Source organism: Mirounga angustirostris, unplaced genomic scaffold (assembly GCF_029215605.1).
Source record: "Mirounga angustirostris isolate CCGP_5_RB_7025 unplaced genomic scaffold, mMirAng1.0.hap1 SCAF_6, whole genome shotgun sequence".
NCBI lineage: Eukaryota > Metazoa > Chordata > Mammalia > Carnivora > Phocidae > Mirounga > Mirounga angustirostris.
In genome coordinates this window covers 14,017,114-14,033,674 of record NW_026991714.1, presented here as the reverse complement: position 1 = coordinate 14,033,674, position 16,561 = coordinate 14,017,114, and the positions used below count along the sequence as shown (strand labels likewise).

Sequence of the window (16,561 nt, the reverse complement as noted above, 5' to 3'; positions counted from 1 at the left end):
AAGAACAGAGATACCCACATAAACTTCAAGATCACAAAATGAACTCTCAGTGAAAACTGTTGAATTGCTGAGTTTTAGAATAGGAGGTGATTATAATCAAAGTAAGACTAATAGGTATTCTGGCACTTTCAGCATAATGTAAAGGAGGTATCAGATGAAGAGAGCAAAAACCACTATAGTTGAAGGGAAAGAGGCAGGAATGCAAGATCACGCTGGGTGGAAGTCCCCGGTATCCTCCCACACCAGGAAGCGAGGGGAAAGCACTGGTCCGTTGGAAAGAGCACAGAGTAGATTCCAGCAACTTATGTTTGTTCTGTAGACTTAGTGTTAGTGTCACTCCTCCCCCACTTACAACCTCGGATGCTTCAACTCAAAAATCAGTGTGTTAAATGTAGATAGTAGTATCTACCTCTTAGCTACTCCAAAGGAATATAGGAAGGGAAATATGAGATATTCTGAGCTAATAGAAGAACATAGTGCCAAGCGGAATTGCAGTTTCAACGGTTTATAAAGTTCCATTACATACGGGAACATTTACCTAGGATTTGTGATTCACAGTATGCAGCAGTGGAAATAAAATTTTTCATATCTGTGTATGACTTCAGATATTAGTTCAAAGATATAGCCTGGAAGAAATCAGAGAGGGAGACAAACCGTGAGACCCTGGACTCCGGGGAACAAACTGAAAGTTACAGAGGGGAGGAGGGTGAGGGGATGGGTAGCCAGGTGACGGGTATTAAGGAGGGCACGTGTTGTGATGAGCACTGGGTGTTACACGCAACTAGTGAATTGTTGAACAGTACATCAAAAAATAACGATGTACTATATGTCGGCTAACTGAACATAATAAAAAGAAAAGATACAGCCTGTTTATAATGGTGAAAGGTTGAAAACAATGTGTATACTCAGTATATGGTAAGTTAGATAAATAAGACATAAATGCAATACTATGAAGACATTAAAAATGATAACATAGATCCTTACCTATTAATTTGGAAAAATGCCTGTATTTCTAAGAAAAGAAGGCTGGATTCAAAAGAACCTGTGTAGTATGAATCCTTTAAAAAAGGTTGTGTGTGTGTGTGTGTGTGTACACATATATAATGTGTGTGTATGTATAAAAACACTTGCATGCACTTACTTGTATATTACATGTATATGTATACATTCTTATAAGGCAAAATGTTAATGATAGTTATCTCTAGATAGTGAGATTATGATTACCTTACCTTTTTGGGTGATAGTTCTTTGTGGCCTCATTTTATAAAATTTGTATCTAATCAGACAAAAGCAAAGTGTTAAAATACTCCAAAAGGGACTACTTGCTCTTCTCTACCAATTACAAAAACACCTTGACTTTATTCTTTTCAATCATAATAATTTAGAGACAATTATCTTTTTTTCTAAAGACAAAATAATTACTTGCTAAATTGTTTATAAAGAAGACAAGGATGAGTAACAAATGTTTCACATTACTTTTAATTAAAAAAAGTGCACAATGCACAGATATGTGACAGAAATATGCGATAGAAATTTTTTAAAATGTTTGCTAATGCTTCCCTTGGATTTTTAACTATTTTGTAAATTGAAAATATTATCAAAATGTCATCTCCTCTTCTTGGAAAGGAAATTAATGTCTAGTGTTTAATTTTGGTAAGTGAAGGGTAGCAGCCTTAGCTGAAGCTCTCTTATTAAGATTTAATTTCACCAAATACAACAAAGTGCTTCTGTTTGTAAAGAAGACCAAGACAGGGACACTTACACCAAAGTGTTGAATAAAGATGCCATAGTAATTTTTAGAGCTATCTATTTGATTGCTTCAGCTTCAAGGTAGTTCATCACTTCACTATAATTCATCCTACATTGCCTCTTACCCCCATACTACATTTTCCCATCAGTCCGATTAGAATAGTGATGCCTTTACCAGATTAATCTTTCTTTCCTTAGCATGTCTGCCTTTTGGATACACAGAGCCTACACTACCCATTTTGATTAATACACTAAGATTTCCGCCACTGAAATTGCTGAGAGTGAATTAGATTTTAAACACACACGTATTTTAAAATCTATTCTCTGACTAGAATATGACTCCTTTTAATTTCTTTAGTTTTCCTTTGTAACTGGTCGTTTTTGTAACCTTTGATAGTTTCCTAAAGGCAGCTTGGTTGAAATCACATTTACCATATTGTGTCAAGGGTATGAATTGCCTTGCTGCCTTTTTAGCTACATTCATCTTTCCAGGCAGAAGAGTCTCTTTAAGGATTTGAGTGAAGAAAACTTAGCAAAATGAGGTGAAAGCATTGGTTAATCTGACATCAATGTGAGTTTTCTTGCATTATGTGCTCCTTAAGTTTTTCGCATTCTTCTTTGTGATGGGTCTTGGTCCAGGCTGTCTTTCTGCTAAAATGTGATTCAATTTTGAGACCAGATGAGTTAAGTTTTAATTAAATTATGCATGAAAACCAGTTGTACTCCCCCGCCTTTTCATAGGAATTTGGCTTATAAATGACTCAAATAGCTGAGAAAAAAATTAAAATGAAAAATAAGTTTAGTTAGGACCTGAATTAGGGAACAGGTGAAATTCTATTGTCTTTCTCCAGAAGAAATAAGGTCTTAGCAACTGTGTAAGGAAGAAGAAGTTGTGTGAGGACAAAGTAATAATCAAACATATAAGCTATATATATGCCTGTTGGGGGTTAATTTTTTAATTCAACAAGAGAAATGATTAAACCTTATCACTCAGTTTGACACTATGTGAATTTATAACCCTTTCCAATGTAGTCATAATAAATTAGCAAAAAACAAAATGAAATAAAACCCAAGATTTCTTTAGTATCTTATTCTTGACTCTGTGGTCCTTTGAATAAAGATGATGTAAGAACCCACTTGCCTTTAGGAAGACATTCTGCTGTGTTTCTCCATGACTGAGGCAGGTGGGCTGAGCATTCCATGTGTCTAATGGCACACACGATCAGCTTTGGTTACCAACATCTGCAGCAGTGTAAACAGAGATTAGAGAATAAGATAATTCCAGCAGACATGAGTCAAATCACAGTGTAGCCTCCCAGACTTTTAACTGAGCTAACTGTAAGTGAGGATGATTTAAATAGAGAATTTGAGAACTCATGTTCCTGGGTTCTTTTTCTTCTTTCATTGTACTCTTTTGTTTTTAGAAAATAAAAGAAGACAAAATGTAAAAATGAGGTTAAGGCATGAAGTGAGTGTGGAATAGAAGATCCCCACTGCCTGGAATCCTGGATTCTACTTCTATGGCTGCTGAGTAACCTTGACACAAGTCTCTTAACCTCTGAAGTGTTTCTGTCTCTCTCTGTCTCTCTGTCTCTGTCTCTCTCTTTCCCTTGCCCCTTGCCCCCTCTTTCTCTCTCATTTGTCCAAAGGAGAAATTGGAAACATCTTTGGTTCATTCAAATATCCTACAGTTCTAAAAGTAAAATAAAAACGTATCCTACAGAAAATACACTTAAACCACACTTCTTAAAGTGATTCAATAAACTATAATACTTTACATCCAACTGCTCATAAATTAATTACAGTGTGGACCTATGTACACATAGTATATGGATAGTGGGTCTTTTCCCTCTGAGAATGTCTGTCACAACCACAGCCCCTGGTGATCAAAAGTGCCATAAATGGCTCCACTGAAGTGGCCGTATTCTGACCCCATCGCCCTGGTCACAACTGATGAGACCAGTTTGGGTACCCAAGTTAAGGGCAACCAGCATGTCAGTGTGAATGATGAACATACAGACAAGACCTTATTCTTATCTTATTTTAAGACAATTCTTATCTTAGGGAAGTCCTGAATCTTTCTTACTGATTGTATGGTTTGGAACTTTCTTACTGATTACAGTGGTTTGGAATATGAATGGTATGAAGTGGTTTGGTGTGAGAGCTCTAGCCTAAGGAAAAATAGGGACCCATCAGACCAATTAGAACCCCCTCAGGACGTTGAACTTGCAACATACAGACAAGACCAATGGGTGTGGGACCAGAAACATAGGCTCCCTCAAATAGAGAAGACATTTGCGGGTCTCTGTTGCAAAGAGAGTGAAAAGGTAATCTAGTACTAGGGTTGTACTGAGTACATTGTATTCACTTACTAAGTGGCTTCTGAATGAAAAACAAGTATCTGACTGTTTAAATTGTGAAATTTTAGAGTACACCTTCTCACCCTTTGACTCTTTCATAGCATTTAGCAGTCTATTAGGTATTTTGTAGGTGCTGGATGAATATTTATTGATTCTGGGTTCAGCACAAACTTGGGAGACAATTGGCTGGTATTAGAAAGAGTCTGAACATTGCCCACTTCAAAGCTACATGGCAAGTCTTATGATTCAGTCCATAACCTTGCCCTTGTCTGTATGATAGTCTAAGCTGGAATTTTAAACTGTTTAATGTAATGAGGCATTATGCAAGGAATTATTATTTGTGAAATTTTATAGGAAACAGATTCACTTTGAAAACAGTTAACATTAATTTAGAGCCAAATTTGGTGGGGCACCTGGGTAAGACTCTGCCTTTGGCTCAGGTCATGATCCCAGGGTCCTGTGATGGAGCCCCAGTGGGCTCCCTGCTCAGTGGGGAGTCTGCTTCTCCCTCTCCCTCTGCCCCTCTCCACCTCAATTATAACTGAGGAAAGCAATCTGTTTCATCTGGAAAACTACTTAGTTACATCAACTTATATAAAATCTCCTTCTACATTCCCAATACGAGCCACTCAAGAAAGTTAAACATAATGTCTGACCAAAACTAAGTGATAATTTGATTACCCATCTTTTTTACCAAACTCAATTCTGAATGAATATTGATCCCCATTAAAAACATGAAGAACACTGTGGATGTTTAAAGGAATATGCCTTGAGGACATTCAGAGTTGGATCTCCAGTTCTTCTGAAATCAAAATACTCATCAACTTTCTTACAGTTAATCAGGTGATGTCTTTCTCCCCCCCACCCACCTATCTCTAATTTCTTTGAGGGCAAATAACTGTCTTTCATGATAAATGCCCTCTATCCAACATCTAGCAGAGCACCTGGCACAGAGTAAAATATCTGTTGTATAAATGTTGTTAAGGAAGTTCCAAAAATCTTTCAAGGAATAGAAGCTGTAAAATAGCAGATAGTTTCCTAAAATAATGCCTATGATGACACCATTGCTCATTTGAATGCATGCTTTGTGGAATGTTATTTCTGACCAGTCTCATTTATAGTTATGTTGTATATGATTTTGATACACATTTGGATATACACGAAGTTGGTTGATCCTGAGGTCAAGTTATGATTGATGCTTGGGTAAAGTGTTCCTTCTGGGAAATAATCTTTCATATCTGTAAATTAGTAATTGTCCTTAATTATCCTTATTTATACAATATAGTATTATGGTTGTAAAGTCAAGTTTGCATTCTTTTCTTTTTTTAGTTTTTTTTTTTTTTAAAGATTTTATTTATTTATTTGAGAGAGAGAGAGAAAGAGAGAGCACAAGCAGGGGGAGAGGGAGAGGGAGCTGGGAGCCTGACATGGGGCTCGATCCCAGGACCTGGAGATCATGACCTGACCCGAAGATAGACACTTACCCATCTGAGCCACCCAGGTGCCCCAAGATTGCATTCTTATCTTAGGGAAGTCCTGCATCTTTCTTACTGATTGTATCCCCTTTTTATTCTGGCCGCCCACATTTATGACCTACCTCTCACATCCACACAGTGTCCATTTATGTGCTAATTTTACCTTCAGTCACATTTTTTTCCTCCAGTTCTTTTAACTTTGCCCTAATGTTCTCTTCCATTTTACTTTTTTCCCCTTATAAAATGGCTCAAACAAAGTGGGATATTAATAAAATCACAAAATTATATGTGGAAGTTGTCTAAGATCATAGTGATGACTAAAAGCAGCAGAATTGCTGAACTAGTAGAACTCACTTGATCCAAGTTCCAGATTATAAAAACCATTACATAGGGCTGCCTGTCTGGCTCAGTCGTAAGAGCATGTGACTCTTGACCTCCAGGTGGTGAGTTTAAGCCCCATGTTGGGTGTAGAGAATATATAAATAATATTTTTTAAAAATTACATTACTCATCAGAATAAAATTTTGTTGAAAAATGAGTGAGTGAGTGAGTGAGTGAGTGAACATAGTTTGGGTTGGTCTGTGTTCCATGAATTAAATTCTAGTTAGCATCTGTCTTTAAGCTTATCTAAAACCACAACTCATCCCATCTTTTGTGTTACATCTTTAATGATAAACTTCCTAACTCTTCTACAGTAAGTGAACTCTTCTTTCATGTACCACTGCCAATGAAAGATTCTAAATGAGAGAAATGGCATTAATTTGGACTGAAAATGTAACTGATTATTTGTTGTATCCTACAAAAGGCACACAATGCCAAAACACATATCTGTCCTCCCATTTTATAATTCAAAACATTTTCCTCTGAGAATAGAATGAAATCCCAGCTTGGTCTGGGGCTTATGCTTGGCTTACTCCTTTTGGAACTCAGTGTCCCCAGCAGGCTTCCTCACAGGGCGTAGTAGGGTATTGCTAAGTACTCTTCCATGTCCAAACACTTCAACTCATTGAGGAGGAAATCACCTTGCTTCTGGTACTAGCAGATACAGCCACTTATCAGTCCATTGAGTTTATAGTTCTCAGACTCGTATTTATGATTGTGAAATGCAGCTCATTAGCACACTGTGGCATTAAGCAGTCCTTGCTACAGGTGTCTGTACATTAAGGAATCCTGATATTAAGAAATGATGAAACTATGATACTGGTTGGAATAAATCACTGAAGCAAATAGAAGGGAAACATACAATGTGTGTTTAATGTTAACTTGAGAAGTTAATTTGCTGCCTTACAGGGAGATTGTAAGACCCTACAATCTGTAAGTGAAGCCCAAGATCCTATAGTGAAATCTAATAATGATTATTTGGTAGGCTTGCTTTGTTCCGTAGTTAACTTATTTTTCAGCTCGAAAGTAGTCTGTGCTACTTAATATATTTTAAGGCGTTTATATTTAATTCCAAACTACAACTACCTAACAGAAATTAATTTTCACACCTCTCAATGTGAAAATAATCCAATTGAATGAAAGATAAGTAAAAATATAGTTCTTAAAAAATGTAGTCCTTCACTCATACTTACTATTTAAACTAATAACATCACTGACTGGGAGAAGAGAACACATACAAGATCATTTTGTGATTTTTAGAGCCTAAATAGTTTACTCATTCTTTTGAAACCTGGATTCTCTGCTCAACAAGGATTCAATATGGAACCTTTTATTTTTGAGTGTTACTTTATTACAAGTCATGTGAGTACAGAAATTTTTTGGTATACAGAAAATGAAATTGCTACCCTCAGCGAGTTACATTCAGTTGACATGACGAATCTGAGAAGTAACTAAAAATGAAGAATGGTTATTTAGTATAAGATACACTTTTTAATTTACTACGTGCCTAAAATGTGAGAAAATTTGATTAAAGTGGGATGGGAATAATTAAGAACAATTTCTTGGAGGATTACAAGAGTTAAGACATATAGTAGTAAGGACTTTGGGTGATTATGATGTGTCAATGTAGGTTCATCAATTTTAACAAATGTGCCACACTCGTGGGGGATGCTGGTAATGGGGGAGGGGGTGCCTGTGTAATGGCAAGGGGTGTAGGGGAAATTTATGTACCTTCCTCTCAATTTTGCTGTGAACCCAAAACTACTCTTTAAAACAAGGGCTTTTATCTTTTAAAAAATGGCAATACCAAAATGTCAAGTAACTGTAACTCTCATCCAGTAAATTGGTAGGAATATAAGTTTATAGGATATCTTTATTAAACTGTTTGTATATAGCCATTAGAATCTTACATGTGCATATTCTGTGACCTAGCCCTTCCTCTCCCAGATATATATCTAAAAGAAATGTGTACATATGTTCACCAACAAAAATGTACAAAATATTCATAGCCCTCTTTTTCATAGCCCTAAAGCAGAAACAACCCAAATTCCCATCTGCTGATGAGTGGATAAACAAAATGTGGTACATCCATACAATGGAATATTATTGGCAATGAAATGGAATAATGTACTGATATATACCACAACATGGATAAACCTCAGAAACATTATGCTTAGGTGAAATAAGCCAGTCACAAAAGCCCACATATTGTGTGGTTCTAGTTATATGAAAGGTCCAGAATGGGCAAACATATAGAGACAGAAAGTAGATTAGTGGTTGTCTTGTGGGGATAGAGAGCAACTGCTAATGTTTGTGAGATTCTTTTTGGAGTGATGAAATGTTCTAAAGTTAGACTATGGTAATGGTCGAACAGCTCTGTAAATATACCTAAACCATCAAATTGTACATTTTAAATGGTTGAATTTTATGATATGTTAATTATAGCCCAATGAAACTGTTTTAAAAAATACATTGAGATACTTGTACATACTCATTATAATAGGTAAAATTTTAAAAGAATGGCAACAAGATATGGTACTCCTGTAACTCACATCCAGTAAGTTGGTAGAAATATAAATTGTTACAATATGTTGGAAAAACTTTTTGGCTATAGACACAAAAACTTAACATGTATATATCCTGTGACCCAGTTATTCCTCTCCTGTGTATATGTCTAAGAGATGTGTGTATATGCTCATTAAAAGAAAGATACAAGAATGTTAATGGAAGCACCATCTATAACGCCACCAAAAATTGGCAACAACCCAAATTGCCACCAATAGTAGAAATGATAATAAATTGTGGTATAATCAATTTGTGTTATATAGAATACAACAACGAAAATTAACTCCTCCTCCTCCTCTCAATAACATAGAAGAGCCTCATAAATATTAATGTTGAGTAAAAGCCATCAGACGCACAACAGACATTCAGATATATTAATGCATTCATTTAAAGTGGAAAAAATAGATATAATCTCTGGTGGGGATGAGGCCATAGTGACGGAAGGGAACTCAAGGGGCCTTTTGTGAGTGTAGGTGCTGGGAATGTTCTACTTCTTGTTTTAGGTTATAGATACACTTGTTTTATTTGTGAGCATTCAAAAGGCTGTATTTTTTATGGGTTGTGCACCTTCCTGTATGTATGTTTGACTTCATTTATAGTTCTGTAAGGGCATAAGGGGATGTAGGGCAAACAAAAACCAAAACCCTGGAGGGTACCCATTCTCTCTGAGGATGACAGCCACTCCTCAAGTCCAGCTGGTTTTACTTAAGAGAAGGCAATTACAAAAATGTTGTGAAAACCATGCAAAGCACAACCGGGGCTGGACTTTGCCCTTGGTTAGTAGGGCAACTGAAGTGGCTAATTCAGGTGGTTCTGTCACTTACTATGTGCATGGTCCTGGCAAGTGTTCTTAACCTCCCTAAGCCTCAATTTTCTCATCTATAAGAATTAGAATAATAATACTTTCCTCTCAGGGTTATTAAGAGGATTGACTGCATGTTAACAACACTGAAGACTGTGCCTCTAATTCAGCAGGCTCTCAACAAATGATCATTGTTATTTTTATTGCCAGAGTACCTTCGGGATACCTGAAAAGAAAAAGGGGTGACAGCTTGAAACAAAGACATACAGCCCCAGCCTTCCACACCTATATTTTCTTGTCATCCCTGTCTTCCTCCTCTCTCACTAACTGCCTTCCTATCTTAAATCTCCTCTTGCTATAGCCCCACTAAAGGCCATCGTAGCCACCGCCCCCTGTTTAGAATGAAAATGGGAGTGAGGCAGCTGGATGATCAATTTCTGTTTCCCCACACTGAGTCTCCAAACTCATGTTTTCCCATAGAAATACTATGATATGTGGTAATTTATTTCTAAAATTTTATGCCTCTTCTAGAAAAAGTAGGATATGATTTGGATAGGTTTTTCTGGATTGCCCTGGACACTTAACCATGATAAATAATATAACATTATTTTTCAGAGATACATGCATTCACAATTTCAATCTGCCCAAAAAAGAAAATTTGGTACATACTTATTTCTTTTTTTTTTATTTTTAAGATTTTATTTATTTATTTATTTATTTATTTATTTATTTATTTATTTGACAGAGAGAGAGAGTGGGTACAAGCAGGGGGAGCGACGGGAGAGGGAGAGGGAGAAGCAGCCCAGTGCAGGGCTCCATCCCAAGATCCTGGGATCATGACCTGAGCCAAAGGCAGATGCTCACTGATCCACCCAGGCGCCCCTGGTACATACCTGTTTCTTGACATGAAACTTCTTGTACCACAATATTAAGACTCTTAGATTTCATACATACACAAAATGGTAAGGGTAATTTCATAATGAAAAAACCCATAGACAATTACATTTTTATTTTAGCTTTTATAAGTCGAATTTTACAAACATGAGTAACAAATAAGAACATTTTATATTCCAAAATCCCTGATCCTATATTTTTTATTATAATATTCTATTGCAGAAATAGGGAAAATAAAAGACAAACCTTGGCAGACAGATATAAACCTTAAGGGTAAATCAGAAAGTGAATAACAACCACCTATATAATCAAGAATTTGCTCTACTAAATTTTGACCATCTACAAATGATTTTAGGAATTTAGAAAGCATTTGGATGTACTTATCCATCTGGACTTGTACCCAATATTTACTTTGAAAATCAGTAAATTCAATAATTAAACACTGTTTGCATGGTGTGGTTCGTAATTATTCTGATTAATATTTCCAAAGCCATGTGAAGTTAGGATTTATCATAACCCATATTCAGATGAAAAAACTAAGACAGGATAAGTAACTAAACTGGTCCTGTAAAGAGCAAAATTGGGACTGGACTCAGGTCTAGTATGACTCTTCAACTCAGGTGATTTGTTGTTGCATTAGAATGATGTGCCAGTGAGAGTTGTTAACAGGCCTCCAAAGGCCATGTCTTTACTGCTTGGCAGGAAACAGCGTTCTGGAAATCAAGAGTATATCAATTTACTCCCTGCTTTTAGTGAATGTTTCCATTCTTTGGCTCAGATCAGGGTGGTGATGGTGATTTCTTCCCCTGTATAAGGTCCAGCAAAGTCAGCCCATTTCCTTGTGCTATTGTTATGGAGGAAGAAAGTGATTTTTTTTTATTATAGTGAATTATTTCATTCTTGTAAAGCAGAGCAAAAGAAAGATAGCAAGAAAGGGAACATGAAATCTCATTTGGGGATAAAGAAAACAATTATTTCAAATAGTATGTAATTGTGTATAAGTAAATGTATGTGGAATAAAGATGTAGAATGTAATTAAAACATTTGAAATATCTCAGCAAAAATGACAACACAAAGATTCTGTATTCCCACATCTTTACCACCCTCCTCTCTCATGCCACTGGCTTATTATACCAAAATATACCCCCTTTAAAGAAAAATAGTGGAAATAAAGAGAGCAACCCAGCATCAAGAAGAGAAAAAAAGTGAGAATAACATATTGGGAACAGAAACTGCAGTCTAACTAGTGCCTCCCCACCTTCATTACCATCCTTCCAAATAAATCTCCCCGTTCCTCTTGAGCTGGCAAATAAAAAAATCAACCCACAAGATATATGTGTGTGCTTCTCCTGATGAGCATCACCATCCATCTACCGTACGTCCCACATGCCAGTTTGAAGATGGGCTAGAGGGAGAATTAAAGACTTCAGAAAGTCCACAGCATAATCAAGAAGGCTTTTTTCTTCTGACTACACAGCTTTCATCTCTGTCTTGTGTGATTTTCATGCCATCTCCTTCGCTCTGTGACAAAGATGCTGATTGCTGACGGGACAATAACGAATCCTATACCTAACCTTCCCGGGCAACCAGTTGGTTTCCAATATATGGCACAAATGCCTTTGATAAGTTGCATTCTGGCAAGGACTGTGAGTTCAGGTATATCCACACTCACACATTAGAATCCTGAATGCTGAGGTTTTAAAAGATGATGTCCAATTTCAAGTGCATTTTTTTAATGTCAAATACAAAATAACTTTTAAAGCACTGCAAGGCATAGACACTGCTTCATATTGGGATGAAATTCAGTGGAAGTACTAAATATTGGGTCTGAAATAGTTGGACATTTTCCTTTGTTTGTTTTTATCTCAATACAAGTAGCCCTCCTCGGAAAGATAATGTTTTTCATTATTTGAGGCTTGATGGCGTATGGTAAGACCCCTAAGAAATCATTTATTCTAATTCCCCACACTTGCTGGGATCCCCTCCATACTATCCATACCTCTGCTTGAGCACTTCTCATCTTGGGTATGACTCTCCCTCTCAAGAGCATAGGTTCCATTTTGGACTTTTCTAATCATTTAAAAGTTCTTTGTTACGTGGAGTTTGTGATTTCACTTACTGATACTAATTTTGTACGTTAGAAAAAGTTGATTCTGTTTTTCATGTAGCTGTCCTTCAAGCATTTAAGGAAAATGCCATGGCTCACCTAAGATTTCTTTTCTCTGTGTTAAACACCCTTAAGTTCCAGAACCTTGTCTTCTAGTTGTTTCTACTACTACCTCTCCATGGTGGACAATGCTAATCACAATCCTCATTTCTACTGACCTGAGCACAAGATCCTTTTCCATATAGCTCTCCAGGAAGCCACTATTCCATTTGAATTGGAATGTAAGTTGGAACCTATTTACTATCCTTGGTATTTTGGTTTCCATATGATAAAGTTCAGTGAAGGTGGAAATGGGAAATGGATTAAAGCTCTTTAATAATTTGAACATGCTGTAGTTTGGGTACTGGTCCAAGGTTGATGTCAGTGTTTCCTCTACTTCAAATTGAATTAGGGAATTATATAGGATGTCAACTGTGCCCTTGATAGTGCAGCTTCCATTAAAAAGAACTGTTTCTGAGCAGATCAGTGGGGTCAAAATACCCATATTTGGCAAGATTCTCAGTGCTAAGTTACTAAAAGAACAAGACAGTAAAAGTGAATGACTGAGTGATATCTGTAAACATGTCAGAACTTTGGTTTGGCTTAGTTTAAGAAATGATTAATTAGCTTTTATCCATTGTTATTCAAGTTCATAGATTTCAAAGCTGTGTCATACACCTAGAATCTAGAATATCCTTCTTTGATAGCAATGTGTACCTTAAGTTCCTGGCAGGTTTCATTTAGGAGTGCTACTTCTTTATAAAATACTTATAGAAGATTTTTAGAAGAAAATATTGCTTAGAAACTTAATCTCCTTTTACACTCCCCATCATCTTCTGCCAAGAGAACTGGAGAATGTTCTATCTTTGTTGCATGAGATCATGCATATCTACTGCCAAACTTCAGAGAGGCCACCTAGAGTACATATTTCTCCATCTGTCAGCACCAGGAAACCATAGAAATTTGTGGATGAATAATCATTAATACAATTTTGTGGCTCTTTCTCTAGGTGCAAATTTTTGTGAAGAAGTTGGGCATACAAATATAGTGACTATCTGAGATAAGAATCATACTCGTTAGGTTTGATTACTTTTTTAACAAATTGCCTTCAAACAGTAACAGAACACTTAATACCTCCCCACTTGTCCTGTATATCCTGTATGAGCCGGTGGCACAGACTAGATACACATCAAATATCTCTGCTTGTGGCTGGAATTCAGTGTAACAACAGTTTGTTTACTTAGAATGATGGCCCAAATGCCTCTGCTTAAAAGAATGGAAGAGCTATTACTTAAATGAATGGTTGGATGGATAAAAGAAGGCCTTGGTGAAATGGGTAAGGGCCCCTGATGAAGAGTCCTGTTGACTTAGAGAATGTTGACACCATGTAAATCTTAGAAGAGGGCCTAGTTTAGGAGGGAAGATGATTCAGTCTGAGATATATTTACTTTGAAGTGACTGTATGATATTTAAGTGAAAATGAAATTGTGAGGTTGTGGTTCTGGTGAGAAGCCAGAACCAAAAATATAAATTGAGGCATCAATCAGGATATAAGTTATTTCTGAATCAATGACAGGGGATTAGTTCAGTAAAGTGGTTAAAAGTGAACAGAAAGCCAGGAGAAGCATAGGAGAAGAGAATGAAAAGAAAAGAAAAAAAAAAAAGTGGGTTAAGAGTAGAAATCTTTGTAACTGTCACGGAAGCTTGTGGAAAAGAGAGTTCAGAGAAGCCGTGGTCCTGAGCTTCTAATGCTGTCTAGGAAGATCATGTCAAAGGGTTAGAGAGAAAATGTTCAGTTGAACTGGTTTTCCTTATCACTGACTCCTTCAGTTGCTCTTAGTTTTATCCAAAAAACAAACCATTCTCACTGATTTTTGTAACGTGCTGCTCTTCCTGGTCACAATTCAACCACATCACCATCACTAGGACATGAACTTAGGACTTTTTTTGAATAAATGTGATGGATTACATCATCTGTATCTCTTGATGGCATCTTTCAGCTACTTAGCTAGGAATAAAGATGGAGTTCTGGGTATGGAATGTTCCTGTGTAATACTAACTTGACTATATAGAAGTAGAATTTAGGATTTAGGGATCATCGATAAAATACCATGGTCAACTGAGCTAATTAGCCTAGACATTTGACTCAAGTTACATTATATGTTGCCTTCTTGATTCAACACTAATAGATAAACAGGTTACTTCATTTGAAGAAATACATGTTTAGGCAGAACAAATATAGTTCCTTTTAACAATTGGTTGCTACCAAAGAGAAAGAACAAAGGACAAATATGTGGACATGATTTCTGCCAAGTGAGTAGCTGAATAATGTAAACCTTGTGCTCATTGGTTTTAATGTTGATCCATCTTGTGAAAATTGTACTCATGAATGAAACAAAGGCCCAATAAACTCTTCACTTTCCTCTTCTCCATCTTGGCTCTTCAGTCTTGCAATTGACTTCCTGCTCATCATGCAGAGATCAACTAAATTCTCAGAAACAGATGGTGTTCCCTCTACCACCAACTTATCCTTCTGTAGTTCGGCAGTTGGCAAGGCCAGATGGATTAACATCCTGGAATTAAACTTTTCACCAAATTGTTATAAGTAAGCAGACGTTTTATTAATATGGACTTCTGGACATGGAACAATACCCAGAGATGATTGATTAGAAAATCTAATTAAAGGCAACAATGTGGAAGAACTGAAGCAGTGAGTTCATTCTGAAAATAAGCAACGTATTTATATCCCATACTCTTTGAATAATAAAACTGAACCAAGAATATATTTTACAGTGGCTGGCCAGATAACCATTGCTTGCCTATGACTTGCATTTATCCTCAGACATCTAAAACTGACTGCAAATAAATCCAACAAAAATAATATATAACATATTAGGTCTCAGGAGCAATTTTTATTTGGACAGAGAATGCTGGGGTACCACTCAGATTCCTAACTTCCCTTAAGTTTACTGATATTCTGCCATCCAAATTCATTTAAAAAAATTAATGATTCATTTAGTGTTACGAGTTTGTGAGGTGCTCCGTACAAGAATTAGAAAGGCAGTACATTGTCCCTATATGTAAAACTGTAAAACCAACACAGAGCAGAACAGAAATATACAAAGCTACAGGCTGGCTCCATCTTGGTCATTCAAGTCACACTTTAAATACTATTTTATCAGAGAGACCTTCCCTGACCACTAAATCTAACATCTCTACCCCTCCAATCACTATTACTTCAGCCTTGCTTTATTTTCTTCATAGTCCTTGTTACTACCTGATGTGCATTTGTTCACTTGAATATCTCCCTCCCCCCATCATTCCCCACCACCACCACCAGAATGTGTGTTTTCTAAAAACTTGGATTTGTCTGTATTGTCACTTAATTGAATCTCAGCACCTCTAACAATATCTGACATGTAAGAGGCACTGATAAATATTTGTTGAATAAATAAATGAATGAGTGAATGAATACAGGGGACGTGGGTGATTCCTAGTCCAGAAAGTCTGCTCTGTAATGAATAAGGTTTAAGGTACTAATGTGTCTGAAGGAAAGTCAGTCATAGAATAGGTTAGTTAGAACATGGAGGCACAGAGGCAAAAGCTTGTGGTGCCCATCCAAGAACTACCAAGAGGAGAGGACACTTGGTCATCAACTCACTAACACTCTTGCTGTGAAAGATAGGAAACAGGTAGGCTTTGCTTTTGCCCTTAGATCTCTCTTTCTCCAGCTTCCTTCTTGCAATTCTCCCGTCCTGCTTCCCTCATTCCCTTCCTGCTTCCCTCATTCCCTTCCTTACAGGAAACATAATAATATACTAGGCACTAGAGACTAAGTTCCTGGGTTCACTCTTGATTCGGCCACTTATAAGGTGATGTTGGGCAAGTTAATCTCTCTCTACTTCACTTTCCACAAATACAAAATAAGAATGATAATAATCTGTAAGTATGTTTTGAATATTGAATGAAGAAATATGTGTAAGTCACTCAGATTTACTCTAGCTCTAGCACATATTAAGTACTCAGTACATGTTAACTATTATTGTTACTTTATCTTCTGTTGATTTCTACTTCTGACATATAGTAGGAACTCAAATATTTTATTTAATTGAGCCTATTGTTTCCAAGTATTACCTTTTGCTTTAATGAATTTTCAATTTTTCTTTTCCTTTTATAAATGTGTTCCATA

At 36.5% G+C, this 16,561-nt stretch overlaps 1 protein-coding gene across 2 annotated transcripts in view; it reads left to right on the top strand.

The window, feature by feature from the left end:
* Positions 1 to 16,561, top strand: part of SPATA17 (spermatogenesis associated 17) — a 202,460-nt gene that overhangs the window by 168,344 nt on the left and 17,555 nt on the right. The window contains exon 10 of one of the 2 annotated variants that reach the window (XM_064593866.1): positions 3,174 to 4,837. The exons of the other annotated variant lie outside the window; for it this stretch is intronic. Coding sequence (XP_064449936.1) covers positions 3,174 to 3,232 — 59 coding nt within the window. The 3' untranslated portion in view covers positions 3,233 to 4,837. Of the gene's footprint in view, positions 1 to 3,173; positions 4,838 to 16,561 lie in introns of those variants that run through there. 2 annotated transcript variants of the gene reach the window in all.